Here is an 18,321-nt window from a genome sequence, read left to right on the forward strand (position 1 = left end):
TATTTATCCTCTAGGCCATCACTGGGTGAAAACGAACCTCGGCGTCATCCCTAAGACAGGTTGGTCAATCGATCCCTTCGGCCACGGCCCGACTGTTCCGTATCTGCTAGATAAAAGCGGCCTCGAAGGAACCATTATTCAGCGAATCCATTATGCGTGGAAACAATGGCTCGCCGAGCGACAGATCGAGGAGTTCTACTGGCTGGCAGGCTGGGCGACTACTAAGCCTTCTATGATCGTACACAATCAACCGTTCGACATCTACTCGATCAAAAGCACTTGCGGCCCGCATCCCTCGATCTGCCTCAGTTTTGACTTCCGCAAGATCCCCGGTGAGTACTCCGAGTACACTGCTAAGCATGAGGATATTACCGAGCACAACCTGCACAGCAAGTCTAAGACCCTGGTAGAGGAGTATGACCGCATCGGATCGCTAACCCCACACAACGTGGTGCTGGTCCCTCTCGGAGACGACTTCCGATACGAATACAAAGTCGAGTTCGATGCCCAATACATCAACTACATGAAGATGTTCAACTACATCAACGCTCACAAGGAAACCTTCAACGCTGAGGTGCAGTTCGGAACCCCCCTGGATTACTTTAACGCCATGAAGGAGAGGCACCACAATATTCCCAGTCTGAAGGGCGACTTCTTCGTGTATTCCGACATCTTTAGCGAGGGCAAACCGGCTTACTGGTCTGGATACTATACCACGCGACCTTACCTCAAGATCCTTGCGCGCCAGTTCGAACATCAACTGCGAACTGCTGAAATCTTATTCACTCTCGTGTCCAACTACATCAAGCAAGTAGGCATCCAGGGTTTCGGAGCTTCTGAGAAGAAGCTGGAGAAGTCGTATGAGCAATTGATTTACGCGCGCCGCAACCTGGGTCTGTTCCAACACCACGACGCTATCACTGGCACATCGAAGGCTAGCGTGATGCAAGACTACGGAACCAAGCTGTTCACGAGCCTGTACCACTGCATCCGTCTGCAAGAGGCCGCGCTCACCACCATCATGATCCCCGACCGCTCCCTGCACTCCCAGAGCATACTGCAAAGCGAAGTTGAATGGGAGACCTATGGCAAACCGGCTAAGAAACTGCAAGTATCGTTTATTGACAAGAAGAAGATCGTACTGTTCAATCCTTTGGCCGAAACCCGCACTGAAGTGATCACTGTTCGCTCGAACACCTCTAACATCCGAGTTTACGACACGCACAAGAAGCGTCACGTGATGTACCAGATCACTCCCAGCATCGACGTGCATGACAACGGCAAGCGCGTGGTCAGCGACACCAACTTCGACGTGATGTTCGTGGCCACCATCCAGCCCCTCGCGTCCGTCACCTACAGCCTGCAGGAACACACCAACACCTCGCACCACTGCGTCATCTTCTGCAACAATTGCGAAGACTCACAGAAGTCCAACGTGTTCTCCATTAAGAAAATGATGCCAGGAGACATACAGCTCGAAAATGCGGTACTGAAACTCCTCGTCAATAGGAATACTGGGTTCTTGAGACAGGTCTACAGGAAGGATATCAAAAAGAGGACAGTCGTTGATGTGCAGTTTGGAGCCTACCAGAGCGCGCAGAGACATTCGGGAGCTTATTTATTCATGCCGGATTATGATTCTCCCGAAAAGAGTGTACTGCATCCATATACTAATGGCAACAACAACATGCAAGATGATAATTTGATCATAGTTTCGGGCCCGATCTCTACTGAAATTACAACTATGTATCTGCCCTTCTTGGTTCATACCGTGCGCATTTATAACATCCACGACCCGGTGCTCTCGCGCGCTATCCTTATTGAGAACGAAGTCGATTTTGAGAGCCCTCCCAAAAATAGAGAAACTGAGCTATTCATGAGAATTCAGACTGATATACAAAACGGGGATATTCCTGAATTTTACACCGACCAAAACGGATTCCAATATCAAAAGAGGGTGAAAGTGAACAAATTGGGCATCGAAGCGAATTACTATCCGATTACGACTATGGCGTGGCTGCAGGATGAAGAGACCAGATTAACTTTGCTAACGAACCACGCTCAGGGCGCTTCGGCCTACGAACCGGGACGCTTAGAGGTGATGCTCGACCGTCGCACGCTTTACGATGATTTCAGAGGAATTGGCGAAGGAGTTGTCGACAATAAACCGACTACTTTTGAAAATTGGATTTTAATCGAATCAATGCCCGGAGTCACGCGAACTAAGAGGGATACTAGCGAGCAAGGATTTAAATTTGTTAACGAGCGTCGTTTTGGTCCCGATCAAAAGGAGAGCCCTTACCAAGTGCCGTCCCAGATGGCAGACTATCTGAGCAGAAGCTTCAACTACCCGGTGAACGTATATCTGTTGGACACGAGCGAAGTGGGCGATATCGAGGTGAAAGCATACCAGTCGTTCCTGTCGAACTGGCCCGCCGGCATACACCTGCTGACCCTGCGCACGATCACTGACGATGTGCTCGAACTGTTCCCCAGCTCCGAGAGCTACATGGTACTGCACCGATCCGGATACACCTGCGCCGTCGGACAGAAGCCGACCAAGAAGACACCCAAATTCTCGTCCAAAACCAGATTCAACGGCGTCACCATCCAGAACATAACGGCAGTGAGCCTGACCGGCCTCAAGACCTACCGCCCCCTGACCGGGCTCAGCGACATACACCTCGAGGCTATGGACGTCAAGACATACAAGATCAGGTTTTAAAGACTGTTTTATTAGTAGGTATAGGTGTACACTATTCGAATTTTATAATAATTTACAATCATTATTGTGAACTTGCCAGCTATTACTGCTTCGGCAAATCTCTTAAGATATTGTAGTGGAAAAACTAGGAAGATGAAATTTTAATGGTACTCTATTAGGTAATAGTTGCATTTTATCTGACCGTCTAGTAATAAACTCGTTGTAGAATATTTTTCGGTTTACGTTATGCACTCACTAAGTCAATGGTAATTTGCCCTGTTTGATCTTCATATTATATTATAAAATAATTTATTGTCCACCCGATGGCTATTTAAGTTTAACAGAAATTTCGACTACGAGATAAATCTACCTCAGGACCAAATGTTATAACCTGTTCATCTATTGATTCTATTACAAATGATTCATTATTATACTAGTACAATTAATTATAGTCTATTTGAATCTCCTATTACACTTTTACACTATCTTTGATTTATTCTTCGCTCGATTACGTTACTTGATATTGTAAAGTTAGTGTGTTCGGTTGTGGACGGATGTTTGTTCATAATAACTTCTTACATTCATAATAGGTTGCTGTGATACCGTTCATGACAAAGCGAAATGTATTTTGTTTAACATTTTAGTTACCGAACATTTGGGATTAATTCTTTTGTAAAAATAATTGTGTTATTTAAATCATACGACTAATACGAAGACGAGCGCGCTTGCTCAACGCAATGTTTGTTTTATATTAAAATTTACATTATTTTCATTTCGTAACACATCACCACAAAGGCTTTTAGGTTGTGTTTCTTATTTTTTGAAATGATTTAAGTATTTTTAAGTTTGAAAGTGATATTTGAGTTACATTTAATATAGTAAGTTATAATTTAATCTGTATGCTAGGCATGAATTTAAGTAAAGGGAGGGTGTTCGTCTACATATTTCTATTTACTTCATCCTTGCCTTAGTTAAATGCCTTATTGATAAAAAATATGCAGTTCTAAAAGAACAAATAAGTAAACATAATAGGAACTTAATAAACTTTGGATACATTTTAAGATCTGTATAGGATTTATTTAATAAGGCTTATCTCGTTTATTGCATTTGATGGACCAAACATTATGTTTCTTTAGTTGTAACGTCTTAGCTTGTTCTCGCGATAGTTAATTGAATCTCGCCTTTCCACTGTTCATATGTTTGTATATAATTGACGTCAAACTCTTTATTTTAAGATTATACTATTTTTTATTTATAATTTGACAAAGCCACCATTAATTAAGACTTAATTGTTAATATTTTTATTATTTATGGCTTGTTGTAACTTTTAATTAATTTCTCCATGTTACAAAAGGTGGTTTAGCTAGTCTTATCGTAAGATTTTATTTGATTCATTGCATGAAAAATAAATTTGGAAGAAGACTATGTTGAACCTCTTTTTGCAATAATCGGATGTGTTTTAGAGTCCTGTATCCCTAATTTAATTTTTTGTATACTATAATATGATATAATGTAACACTTACACAACCGATATCAATTTTTAAATAAATTATATTAATGTGATAAGGAATAATTTGAAATCATTACCATCGATAATGTTTAGTCAATGAAATTTAGATCTTAATAAGTAAAAATGTTAATCAATACTAATAATAATAAATGTAAGCAAACATTATTTAATTCATGGATTCGGTGTCTGATCAGTAGGACCGTAATGTTTCGTTGTATAATTTGGTTGTACTTGAAGTAATTTAATCATAGAAATAATCTACTAAAATTGTGTGTACAATTTTTTGTCTGGAAACTTGTAGTTGATGAAATAAAACAATAAAGTATACAAGAACATTTTTTATTATAATATATCCCATCCTTTCAAAACAACGGACATTAATCCTGATAGGTCTCTCTTTAGAATATATTTATTTAGTAAATTTAATGCAAACAGTTAATTCAGGAATTAAATTTTATGTAACTTTAACAATAGTATGTACCTATTTATAAAATTACTTATGGAAGATCAGCGTCGTGTCATTTCTTCTTTATCCGACTCGCAATCCACTCTAGGCCTAAATGTAATCTGCAAATACAGAAAAAAAAAACACATAAGTACTTATTATACTACATCCTTCTTACCCCCTATCACATAAAGTCGTAAAGCTACAAATATAAACCTATACTCAATAATTCCACACTATTTACCAAAACACAATGCAGATAAAGCGTAAATCAGAACGCTCCGTACTACGTACACATTTCAAAGTTGTCGATGTAAGTTTAATGGAAACTTGGCAGGCTAACTTGAACACGTGCTTCAAACTTTGATTTATTGCCGGAGGGGACAGCTAGTGCCATCTAGTGCAATTGCATCGAACTGCATGGCGAGAGGAATGGCGCGCAAATCAAAGTTGCATACGAAGGGCGTTGACCCCGAAATCAGCTGTTGTCTAGTAAGTACTGCGGAGTTTACGTAGGTTATAAATAACTCTATGGATATTGACTGAACTTCAAGGGTTTTAATATTTTAGAAGAAATAAAGGATTTAGGTAGGTAAGTAAATAAAAGACATCTGACAATAGCAGCTTTATTGCAAAAAGGGCTGTATACAGAAATAAAGAGGTAGTTCGCTGGTACCTGCATTGCTGCATTTAGCCAACTTACATAAAACAAGCAGATTGAAGAAATGGGAAGCCAATGTCATGGTTGCAGATTGGATCAGCGCCGATAAATGCTGATGGTAGAGGCAGAGGCTAAAAGCTTTCTTTCTGTATATGGCCTTACGAACTATTTGAAATGCAGGTTCCTGGTCAGCTTCGATGACCTAATATTACTCATTCTTCGCTCAGGATGCATATGCGAATAGAATACATAGTAAATTGCATTGATTTTTTGGAAGTTTTAGTTAACGTAAGAAAAAAGATTCTTTTCTTTACATTTTCCCACTTTTAGGTAAAAATGTTTTTCAATCATAGCTGTGTAGGTATAGCTTCCTCCGAAACAACTTGTAGAAAACCATTGTGAACTCTTCTTTCAGCAACAAGTGTCTCCAAAGTTTCTTGCCGGTGCTCACTCTCACGGAAACAACGAAAAGCCTTTACCTGTTCCTGTGTGTTCTACCAACTCTGCACTCAAAATATTGCACATAGTTATTTACTTCTGGCTTCTTAGCCTCTTCAACGGAACCTCCAATTCGAACGATCTGTATAAATAACAAAGCCATCGTCGTCACCACCGAAAGACGTCCACAGTTGGAGCGCTGGGGACCATCCATCGTCCTCCGAGCCTTTTACCCAACTATGTTGGGGTCGGCTTCCAGTCTTCAGCCCCGGGCGCTGGGGACATGTGCCCATATTCACCGCGTTGGGTACGAGTGCTGCTGATATTTTTAGTAGCTTTGGATATGTTGCTGCTCACCTCCAAGCAAGGCATTTGATATCTCACTATCGGTAGGTACTCTAATCTGTGGTAGATAAACCTTAGTTATACAACCAGTCGGTCGCTAGAGCCTCGTCCGTTTTCCGGAAAGACTATGGACTCTTCACGTCAATCTAATGAATATAAACTTCCGACATCAGTACACTGTGCATTATTTCTAATCGGTGCAGTACGTCGTTATTAACAGTCTCCAGTTTCTCTTATCATTGTGTCCTTCCTCGATTTTTGGAGATTTTATCTGAAAATAAAAGTTAAACATTTGTAAGAAACATTTTTTGGTGAATACAAATACATTGTTAATAATAGTAAAGGTAAAATGGATAAATGAATATTAAAGATAGATTGATACTCACATTTGGATAAAATTAATTTTTAACAGTTCCGTTACCAAAGTCTTGATAAGACTCGATAATTAATTGATATGTAGTAGGTAGGTGTATTGATGGTGCTCACACTATTAATTAAACCTTAATCTAAAGGGCCATCGAGTATCTTCATAGCAGGAGAGTACTAGGCTTAGGCATATGAGAGTATTTGGTATCACCATTTTTTTTTTTTAAATACCGAGAAATAAGTTAATTATCATTATCATTTGCTCAGCCTACTCGGTGGCGCCTTACTGAAAACTACAAAACTCAATTACATAATGGTTACATACAACGTACATTTAAAATATATCGTTTACAGTATTTATTAAAAAGGTTAAAAAGCATTTTCAACATTGCTATGTTTATGAAACATGTTATTTGTTTCTTTTTAAGAAAATGTAATAAATTCATGAATGCACCCTCGACACTATACATATCTATCTGCTAATTTAGTGTCGTCAGATCCTACAAACATACCAATATCGAAAATGCCAATGCTAGACATTCTGAATTTATTCAACTAATGAAAATTAACAAACAATAAGTGTTAGTAATCTGTAGTAACAAAAACATTTATAAATGTGCTTAAGGCATAGTATAGGTAATAACGTCCCTACACGCATTATCACAATTTTGAATCGCTTAGAAAACTGCGATAAAGTATAAAGCGAACGTGACATTCACTATTGAAATCACCTCGATGATAAGATATGTTTCAGATACGTAGGATGAAGATTAAAATAATTTACTACATACTGATAAAATTCTTAGAACATCTCGCCCATTGACAAAGGTTCTTTTATTTGTGAAAAAAATAATATACTGTAATACATTGTACCTTCGCTAAAAATTTGATAATTACAGTAAACAGTGTTTTTGAATGAAAAGATTCGAAAAGAACGAAATTGCAAAAGTCTAGAAAGTGGTTTCCCTTTTTGGCAATATACAAAAAGCATTATAGTCATAATCCCCTAACCATTATTCAAATTTAATCTTGGATCGGCACAACATGTCATTTTAGTATTTACAAAAATCATGATCAAGCCTAGAATTTATTTGCAAACTCGCTGTTGGCCGCTAATTTCACATGGTTATCTCCAAGCTACTTATACCAATTTAAACCGCTTCAATTCAAATTCAAAATACTACTGCCAACTCTTATAAGACTTCGTAAGACTATTTAAGTTACATACCCGATTCCTAGAGTACACAGTATGAGTCAGACAAGTATACGTAACATTATTCTTAGGACATTACTATTCACAACTCGTTCCCCGGTAATGTTGACCCATGCTTCTAACTTTCTCTCTATTCGCGCGACAAGTGGAAAATACATACGAAAGAGTTTGTTCTACGTATGAACGTAGTTTGATCTGTACTACTTATAAAACTTAAAGCAGGTAGTTTAAGTTTTGAATTGTATGAAATAGAGCGGGTATCCTGGTATTTTGCTCTTATTTTTTTTGGAAGAGAGGAGATTTGATATTACTGTTACAAAAATAATTACATGGAAAATAATATAGAGAAGTAAAAGGCTAGGCAGATGATGATACAAATAATTCTATTAGCTAGGACGATAGAATATAAGTGTTTCAAGTTTCTTACTTTAGACAGAAAGATACCATAATTTATTTCTCAACTTCCATTTACCACATTGGGCCAAATAGGTTTGAGAATTTGTACCATATACGCAAGCCAGACATAAACTTGGTATTAATAAGATATCTAGAGGTACATTGCAAAATGTGCTGCATAAGTAAAACCAATTTCGTAAATCGACGTGCACTTTTACGGAAAACGGGTACTTTACCCAACTACGCAACAAATATAGTAGGCTGTGTTTTCCAATACAGAAACTTAATATTAACTAAGTTACTGTGATTATATTTACGGAAATGTAAGATATTTTTACTGTAAAAGTAAGCACTTTTCAATAAAAATCGTGTTACAACTTTAAGCAATGTCGGCAATTTATAATATTGGAGTCGAGTGAAACTTGACCTACTTAAGTAAGTTTCCGGAAGGTCACGGCTACACGATATTGCGAGTTTTTTGTTTCATAAAACTCTTTAAAAGAATTTCTTTATAAGATTACGTAATCAAAGTAGTATTGTTCCCATTTATAGTACAAACTTGGATGAATATAACTTTAAAAACATTTTGTTATTAAATAGAAGTTTTTTTTACGTTATTGTGAACTGTTACTTAAGGTGTAATAAGAACTCTGTTTTACCTTTCGACAGCTGATATGGGGTTAACGCGCTATCAAACGTAAATAATAGAATTAACACTGCCAAGATTCATATAGTGTAGACCTACCTACTTACTGTCGATAGACAATGCAATCAGTCGAAGATTGCTTGGCTTCACCTATTATAATCAGTCCCTCATCATAAGTCTATAACCTCTACATGTTTTATTCTGGACGTACTGAGAGAACTTAAGACTACCGGGCATCACCCATATTTTCCCTTACTAAGGGTGCGTCTACACGGTGCAAGTAGCTTGCGCATGTTGAGGCACATGCGCAGGTAACATGCATTTTAAAAACGTGCGGGTCCAGCGACTCGCGCATGTACCAAAGCACAATACCCACCCGCGTGCTCTTGTCACTTGCGCATGTTAACTTGCTCCAGCTACATGCACCGTGTAGACCCTAGACTAATAACCCAGGTCTATAATAACACATTGAACCCTTCGTACCCTTCTCCGGTGAGGGCACAGCACGCCTGTATGTGCCACGGGTGCTGTTTTATCGACGTTAGGTCCAGCTGTTCCGAGATCTCCGCAGCTGTCATCGAACCTTTGACATCCTGGAAGTAAGGAGAGGAGAACGAGTTAGTAAAATAAAGGTATGTTATTTCAGGAAATATAATGAACTAGCTTTCGTTACTTCACGAACCTGGATAAAAAGTAGCCTGTATGTCTTGGCATTATATAAGTCGTTTTCCCGTTTTACTGGGATAAAATATATCCTTGGTTACTCGGGGAGAGTGCATGCCTTTAGGGTACAAACAAAAAAATGATTCCTCTATATTGTATAAGTTCAGATAAGATAAGTCCTCTATATTGTATAAGTTCAGAGGAAGGAACTACCCCCCAACCGGGATAAGGAGACTATAAGTCATTCTGATATGTAAGCTAAATTTCATAAAAGATATAATTGTCTTTATAATTGTATAAACCCACAAAAAATTTCCATTCTCAACCTATCCAGCGACCATTCTCGAATAAAAAATCCTAAAACTTTCCAGGTGCATTTGAGTGCAGTGTATTTCCACGGATCACGTGTTGCACTCTAGCATCCGGCGCTATCTGTGATAACTAGCAAATTGGACCCCTATAGCGCTCCGACCTTCGCGGAGACTCCATTAAGTCTGTAACGACCGGCTTCCTCCTGTCACATGTTATACAAACATCGGGTCTGTTGGGTAGTAGGATATTCGAATCGGAGACCTATGATTTTAGTTGAAAGATACATTTGAGCTATAAATGAACCAAATTAATATTCCAACTTTTATATGAAAATTCTAATCTAAACGTACACATGTTTCCTAAAAAGGTACAATCGAAAATCTACTTGTCTGGTTTTTAAACTTTGCTGTCCTTTGAAAGTCTTTTTTGGACTTTATACATTTCTTAAATCTAATTGAGATGAAGATATGGTCCGTGTGTTGATACAATAGGGACATTTAAGAATACTGGGACGTAATATAAAACACCTAGTAAGCCCAAGGTTCTGTTTGCTTGGATTTTTAATCATAAACAAAACAAGTTTACGATACCAATTTAAGTACAGACGTACCGACGTACCTTGACATTTTGCACATATGAGTGTACACAGATTCTTACAGAGGTCATATAGGAACTAAATCTTTCAGCACTTTAGTGCTAATATTCAGTAATTCTAACTAATGATAAGTTTGAGTAACACATTTTGTTTATCTCGAAGAGCAAACATGAACGTTCAAGGATACTGTTGTCTGCCTGTGTGTTTTGGATATAAATAATGGTGACGCGATAACATTGACACAGGTGTAAAATTATGTTTTACTTTTAATATCTTTAATGTATCCTGTTGAAAATTTTGTTTTAACGTTAATTTTATCAGCGGTTTCTTGCATTCTATGGTTAAAAGCGTATGTCCGACCCATATGAATCAAAAATAGCATCCCGCGGTTTCACCCGCGTCCCGTGGAAACTACTGCCTGTACCGGGATAAAATATAGCCTATGTTACTCGCAGATAATGTAGCTTTCTAATGGTAAAGGATTTTTACAATCGGTCCCGTAGTTTTTGAGTTTATTCATTACGAACAAAGTTTTCCTCTTTATAATGTTATGTTCGGCCATTCAGAGAATGCGTTCCTGACACGTCGCGATTGAACTGACGACGTAACTTTGCAATGGCGTTGCAGTTACGATAAAAATATTTTTGCTGGTTGTTTACCGTTTTAACAATTGAGGAGCATTAAAACAACATTATTATATCAATAATCAATGAATGTTATAATTTTGTGCCAAACTGAGAGTCAAATAACTTGGTAAACAATATTTTTCTAAATCTATACTGCGCTATTACAAGGTTATGTCAGCGGTTTATATTTTGTAGTGCTGTGCTAAAAATAACAGGCAAGTATCGTAATCTGTTCTTATACAGTTATAATATAAAATAATACGTTTTGATTTTCTTTTTAAGAATTGGAAAATAATGGACTATAAGACTTAATTATAACTTTTATGAAAAATAAAAATAAAACTATGACCAAACCGCATTTTTATACTTAGATTAAAAATGGTAACCCCAAATGGCGTTATGGGCCGCCATTTTGTGACGCTAAAACAGTCGTCCGTTGTCGTTTCGTGCGCATAGACCACGTTTTTCAAGTGTTTTCGATCTGTTTTTATTTGATTACCCGGCTTTTGTTAGACCGAGATATCAGGATTGATTCTGTTATTGATAATAATATAATTATACATGTAGGCGAAGATGATGATGAAGACACCACCTCCTCAAGCAAATCGGAGTCTGATTAATATTCTGTTCGCACATTCAATTCAATGTACTTGTAACAAAGAATAAATAAAACAATTTTATTATATGAATATTACCTTTTTTTGGTTTCCACTTAAATAACTAAAATATAAAACAAATGATTCCGCCAATTTAAAACGAAAATAATCTTAAAATAATGCGGCGGTTCATTTTGAAGGAACGGTAACGAACTCAGTGTTATGTTGTGCCCATCACTAGTCGTGACTAACTGATAGGTGTCAGGAACGCATTCTCTGAACGGCCGAAGTATAGTATAAATATTTACGTCACTTAAACGTGAAAGACTAAAAAAATCAGAAAATGCATCTCAATATTTTTATTTTAAAATAAATAGCTACAAAAACAATTCTGACTTTATTTGTTCATTGGACTTTGTGTATTTAAAGGTGTAACGCCAAAAAGTTAAAAGTCAAATATGGTGTGAAAATAGATTGGAAATACATGTCGATTTTTATTCGGGTGGGTGTACAATTTACCCTGAGGCTGGAAAATTGCGGGAAACAACCAATTTTGTACCGTTTATTTATATCTGTACCAGAAATTGCAGCCTGTGGGCGTTATTCAATTTGATGGGACCTTCAAACTTATTTCTGGAATGTGAAAGTGAGCAGATAATGTTTCGACTTTATATGACATTGAATATAGGCTGTTGTTTTTTGAACGAGTATTTTCGTAACTCGATAATGTTCTTGTTGGGTTATGTTACAGTTTTGTGTTGCAAATCTGTTAAGGTTTTAGTATTAAAGCCTGAATGACGTAGATAGTTTTTAATGAAAAACTTTCTTCCTGAGCTATAATTAATTAAGGTCATATGTAAATTCGGCTTTGTAATGTTATTCAAAGTTCTTTACACTTCTGTCATTGCTTCTGTTTTTAAAACGAATAGGTGTTTTTATTTCTGTTGACAAATAAGTAAAAACAAATCGAAATATAATGATGGCGCCAACACTGCATCAAACTGGTATTTTGTTTATTGTATTCGTTATTGACAAGACACAAACACCTAAATTTTTTCGTCACATACCTTTTGTTAAACAATTAAAATGCACCAATGGAAAACCTGAGTAGCTGGGAGCTGAGTATTCTATCCTGAATAACGTTATAAACGAGAAAAAGAATATCTTAATTTGACACTATTTTCTTCCAATTAACCAGGCTGGTAGATGAAACCCTAGCGCAGGTTATCGACTACTTTTCACCAGGAGATATTTTCTGTGAGAGCTACTTCTTTAAGAAAACGGATGAATCCATGAGATGTGGCCAAGGCAATATGATACTAGGAGATATTTTCTGCGAGACCTAGTTTTTTAACTAAAATTCATGAGATATCCCAAAGGTAATATGTAAGTTAAGTATAGTATAAAGAAGTATGTATGTATACCTGTTTGTTCGCGTAGACCAGCAGACAGGCTCTGGTGAGTTCCTCGTGCTTCAGCATCTGATGGAGCTCGTCACGGCTGATGCTCAGCCGCTGCCGATCCGTCGAGTCAATCACCATGATCACGAACTGGAGAGAACATATAAATTGTATGTTGATTTTGTTTTTATACGCTTATATTAGCTCCTCTTGTAACTATGTATGTAAGAAAATCTTGGAGTCTTAATTTGACCCACTTCCCGGTCTACGATTAGGATGAAATTTTGCACACGCTCTGAGTTCTGATGACAATAAGTATATGACTATCTAAGAAGCGTACGAATCAAAAATCAAAAGCGTGTTTTTGAATTTTCTTTTAACTATTATGTTTTTATGTATTTATGAGGCTATTTAAGAAAAAAACAATAGAGGATTAATTAATTTATATCAGATAGATAATTAATTTTACAGAAGATTTAAGTAAGGATTAAGTCGGAAAAAAGGGCAGGTAATTATCCCCTAAAAACTTGTTATTATTGAAGAGATTTTGAGTAATAGTCTGGAGGTGTAGAAACAGCATAAAAAGTTAAAATGAGATTTACTCATTTTTTTTTATTACGTATAAAAACCTACTGTGTTTAGGTATTTCTTGTGCTAAGCAGTAACAATAAATACAAAATTTGATACGACGTGAATTTAAAATGCTACTGACACTGAACAAGAGTTATTAAAAAAAAAAACAAAGGATTTCAATACTTAATTGCACACGACACACTCATAAAAATTAACTATCGCAAGCCATAGATAAAAGTCAATATCTTTTAATAGATTCAGTCGCCCAGCAAAAGTATTGTAAACGAATTAGCTGTGGCTTTAAAAGACTTACAATATTTGAAATAATATTTCGATAAAAAACTTTGTCGGAACCAATTCCTGAAAATAGCCAGCAGCCTGAATGTCTAACATACATGTATAAAAGGCCGTTTCCCGCTATTTCCACCCACATGAAGTGTTTATTTTGGGATGAAAATCATCCTGTATTCATTACGATCAATTTATGTATTATATGGAGAAAGTTTTTTACCTATGTTCCGTAGGAAGTTAAAAGGTGGTATAAGCGTCTATAAATAAACTATTATTCGTAACTAAGACCCCAATATAAGAAGACTATAATACTGTCTAAAAAATACCTATATTGGACGTTAGGTAATAAGGATGAAAAATGAAGATATAGTCACGAGCCAAGACATAAAATGCATATTGTTAAATAAAGAAATCACGCTCAAATACGTCGATAAAAACAATAGCAAATGCAGCATACATTATCAATATATCGCATAAAAAGAAAGGGTTAAAAGACATAATTCTAGTTAAGTAAATGATAGGCTATCATTTCGCTGGTTCGCTTATAAATAAACTAAACAATGGTTGCTTTCGCTGATAGACAGCACTTAGCGACATTAACTATCTTAATAACATTGTAATCAAGTTAGAACAACTTAGACCGATGCATACAGGAATGAATTTTAAGCAGTGCGCAAAAAAAAACTGGTGGTCCAGAATCGTTAACAGAACATATCTGCATCATCAGTAAAAAAAATTTTTTCATTCTTTTGTCCGCCCTAAAATCAGCAAAATATGGATACCAACTATTCTTACGCGCGCCGAGCGAAGCTCCGTCAGTAAACCGGTTTCGCGTTGCCGCCGTGCCTACTATAACGACTGTGACCGTACTATCGGTTACAAAATAAACATCTTTCGATATCAATAACTTTTCTTTTTTGTACTAAAACACTACAAAATAAAAATATACGTATCTATAAAACTTATTTAACTATAAGTTGACAAAGTTTGCGCACTGGATAAAATTCATTCCTGTATAATAACCACTTAGGTCTTCGATAATGGTATACTATTGGAAAATCGCTGTCATTCGCCGAGTAGCTTTTACGATGAATAAATTATATGAAAGGCTTCGTCACGCTGTAATTTAATTTCAACTCGCTTTTCCTACGATTTCACTTGCATTGAAGAAAATGTTATTATTTAGTACTTATAATAGAACATTTCATCGGAATCAGTTCAATTATTTCTTTTGTAAGGACATCTATACTAATATTATAAAGCTGAAGAGTTTGTTTGTTTGTTTGTTTGAACGAGCTAATCTCAGGAACTACTGGTCCGATTTGAAAAATTCTTTCAGTGTTAGATAGCCCATTTATCAAGGAAGGCTATAAGCTACTTTTTATCCGGGTTCGTGCAGAGGTTTCCACGGGATGCGGGTGAAACCGCTGGCAGAAGCTAGTTTTAATCATAAAATATATTACTGGTTATAGTGACTATAGGTACCGTAGATAGCGCCTTGCCGACTGTAAAGTTCATTCTGTATAAAGAACTATTTCAAACAAATGATTCCGATAAAGAATAACATTTCCTTATCGCTTAATAATGGTCATGATATTAGAAACTTCGAGTAGCTATAATGTGAGTACCTTCAGGATGAAGTAGGCATAATTATGACTATGTTTTTACACACATACCTAACTGCCTTCTTTTTATTTCCCACGGTTTTGCTTGCGTATAAAGAAACTGCTTTATCAACAGTTTTATACTGTTACTTGTAACGGGAGTAATGTTTGTTTTGGTAACATAATCTATACTAATATAATTAAGAAGAAACATATTTTTGTTGAAGCTGAAAATCGATCTCAGTGGCGTGCACTTGGAGAGGCCTATGTCCAGCAGTGGACTGCGATAGGCTGATGATGATGATGATGATGATATTTTTGTTTGTTTGTAAATTAAAGGCTCCGAAACTACAGAAACGATTTAAATAATTCTTTCACTGTTGGGGCGCTACACTCCTCCCGAGTAACATAGGCTATATTTTATCCCGGTACGGGCAGTAGTTTCCACGTTACGCAGGTGAAACAGTGGGAAAATGACTAGTAAATGATAATTTGACAAATTCTATTATCCTTATTAACTGAAAGCGTATAACTACGTGAATGTGCGTCTACAAGGTCGAAACTTCGATGTATGTGTACTTTAGGGAGACTGTGCAATGAGGATATTTCGTTATAGGCATAATAATAACTAGGTAGATATAGCTATAATTGCGTTTAATCTGTAGGTACTATTGATATATGAAAATACATAGTTGGTGGAACGAAGAATTTTTAAAGTCTGTTCAATAAAATCAAATCAAAAATCATTTATTCAAACTTGGCTGCAAGACAGCTCTTTTTGAATGTCAGGAATTTACAAAAGACAGCACCCAAAACGCCCGCCCTTCACCACTTCCTATGTGTTTTTGCTCGGAAGAAGTGGCGCAACAAACTCCCCAGCAACAATATTTCGTAGGCTCATGGGTACAAACAAATAATTAAATAAAAAAATCCTCTTAATTATGAGTATTAGTATAGATTATTATGAGAAAATAACTGGTAGGCTTTCATGGTACGCAGGGCAATACAGGGAAATTTACACAATATTATTTTATTTAAGTACCTAAAGCACATTTCAAAAAAATATCACACGCTAGAAAAGATTTAATGCACATTACCAGTGCCACGTAAAGCTGATATTATGGCGTTGTAAATAAAATAAATTCATTATGTTCTATGTATTATAGTATTATTCAAACAATATGCGCTATTGTGCATAAGCAATGCTATTTAAGATTGAATGCTAAGAATTACTATTTTGCAAACTAAGTAAACTACCTTCAAAATATAATTGTGAATTTTTGTAGTTAATTTCATTATTACTACAATTGCTATATGGTTACTGGAGGGTAACAGGGGATCTCCTTAATGGCGCTTCATTAGTTTATGCGGTACTCATTTTGTTCTACTATAAACTACTAAGCTTAGCCTTATAATAATTCTAAAAGTTTTATGTATAACAAGTAAAAAGTGCCTTACCTCACTATTAGTATAGTACGTATTCCACGCGGACCGCAAACTCTGCTGACCACCGAGATCCCACATCACGAACCGGAGGTTTCTCCACACCACCTCCTCCACGTTAGAACCGATGGTCGGTCTGGTGTGTACCGCTTCTCCCAGCAGCAGCTGGTACAGTATTGTGGTCTTGCCGGCATTGTCGAGACCAACGAGGACCAGCTTGTGTTCTGGGGTAGTGAAAACATAAATGATTATTATAAATACACTAATATTATAATTTTTCTTTGTTTATTTGTAATGGTAACTTAAAAACTATGGGACCAATTTTGAAAATTCTTTCACTGTTGGAAGCTACACTCTTCCTGAGTAACATAGGCTATATTTTATCCCAGTACGGACATTAGTTCCCACGGGACACAGGTGAAAACACGGGAAAACTGCTAGAATAATATATTCCTGTTACAGTTAATATTATTTCCAGAGACTAAATTAATATTTTATTGACAAGATGAAGGGACTTTTCCTTGTATTTAATGTTTTATATTACTTGTTTAAACTCATACACTTGTTGCATAAACCTGTTGTACGTTCATAAAGCAGGTTTTGAATAACCCAGATTTGCAGAATGTCTTGAGAATATTTAGTATGAGTGTTTGGAACATAGTATGACACTTTATATACCTTAGGGTAGACCTAAAGGCAACAAACATAATTATTTGTGGGTATAAATTGGCTAACATATTGAACACTCAAATAAGTTTGTCAATAAGACAAAATATTTTGAAACTTAATTGTGGTAAAGTAAGTAAACAAGCTGTTATCTGTTACAGCTGAATTGCTAATAAATATGCAAATAACTGTAGGCTATAATTTTGTGGTAACACAAACTTTTCCTGTTGCCTACAAGTATCTTCATGAGATATTATAAAATGTTCTATACCAGCTTACATTATAAGTTTGTAGTCACTTACAACTCATTACGAAAGTGGGTCAGGCCGCAGGAACAAATTCCAAGCTTTATCAGTAAACAGTCTAGGAACTGTTACGATTTAGATGACTCCAAATACATCTTACATTATCTTATCGAAACCTTTGTCGACGTCAAACTTATTGTGATTACTTAAATTATTAAAAGTTACTTACCCTCATTACCGAACAAGCTCCAGATCTTCGAAATTAGTAAACCCATTCTGGCAAACTTTTGTACCAGTTTTCACTAAAACGATCAAGGAGACAATGACTGAAGGTAAACTACTTATTTATTCTCATTATTTAAGACATTTTGTACCAGTACACACAGTGTTATGACTTAAAATTCCACTGCATAGTACTCAGAGAAGTTTATTCATGCTCTAGTTCACTTTAATATTTCACTAACACGCATTTTGATTAGTAAATGTCGCAAAATATTGTTGGAAGGTACGCGTCTCCGGGCTTTTCTTGCGACGAACAACGTCGACGTTCCGAATTGCGGACTTGGGAACGAACCACAGATAT

The 18,321-nt window shown here is 36.3% G+C and overlaps 2 protein-coding genes and 1 long non-coding RNA gene across 4 annotated transcripts in view; 1 reads left to right on the forward strand and 2 right to left on the reverse strand.

Annotated features, from left to right (window-relative positions):
• Positions 1–4,541, forward strand: part of LOC124645180 (alpha-mannosidase 2) — a 77,583-nt gene extending 73,042 nt beyond the window's left edge. For both annotated transcript variants that reach the window (XM_047184946.1, XM_047184947.1), the window contains exon 8: positions 15–4,541. In XM_047184946.1, coding sequence (XP_047040902.1) covers positions 15–2,725 — 2,711 coding nt within the window. In that variant the 3' untranslated portion in view covers positions 2,726–4,541. The remainder of the gene's footprint in view (positions 1–14) is intronic.
• Positions 4,538–18,321, reverse strand: LOC124645186 (ADP-ribosylation factor-like protein 5A). Its single transcript, XM_047184959.1, has 5 exons — positions 17,968–18,321; positions 16,843–17,051; positions 12,941–13,066; positions 9,208–9,317; positions 4,538–4,781 (listed from the first exon to the last, which is right to left on the reverse strand). Exons 1-5 carry the CDS (start codon positions 18,011–18,013, stop codon positions 4,733–4,735), a joined length of 540 nt encoding a protein of 179 aa, XP_047040915.1. The 5' UTR covers positions 18,014–18,321; the 3' UTR covers positions 4,538–4,732.
• On the reverse strand, positions 5,272–9,201 carry LOC124645188. The gene is made up of 2 exons (XR_006986174.1): positions 6,490–9,201; positions 5,272–6,374 (listed from the first exon to the last, which is right to left on the reverse strand). It is a non-coding gene; the product is annotated as an uncharacterized LOC124645188 (long non-coding RNA).

This window comes from Helicoverpa zea, chromosome 31 (genome assembly GCF_022581195.2).
Source record: "Helicoverpa zea isolate HzStark_Cry1AcR chromosome 31, ilHelZeax1.1, whole genome shotgun sequence".
Lineage (NCBI taxonomy): Eukaryota > Metazoa > Arthropoda > Insecta > Lepidoptera > Noctuidae > Helicoverpa > Helicoverpa zea.

Excerpts from the sequence above, each read along its gene's own strand:
- LOC124645186 (XM_047184959.1), bottom strand. The coding sequence starts at position 18,013 with ATGGGTTTACTAATTTCGAAGATCTGGAGCTTGTTCGGTAATGAGG. Across the intron at positions 17,052-17,967 it reads GAGCTTGTTCGGTAATGAGG|AACACAAGCTGGTCCTCGTT; the intron begins GTAAGTAACTTT and ends TCACTACCCCAG. Across the intron at positions 4,782-9,207 it reads TGTGCCCTCACCGGAGAAGG|ATTACATTTAGGCCTAGAGT; the intron begins GTACGAAGGGTT and ends CTGTATTTGCAG.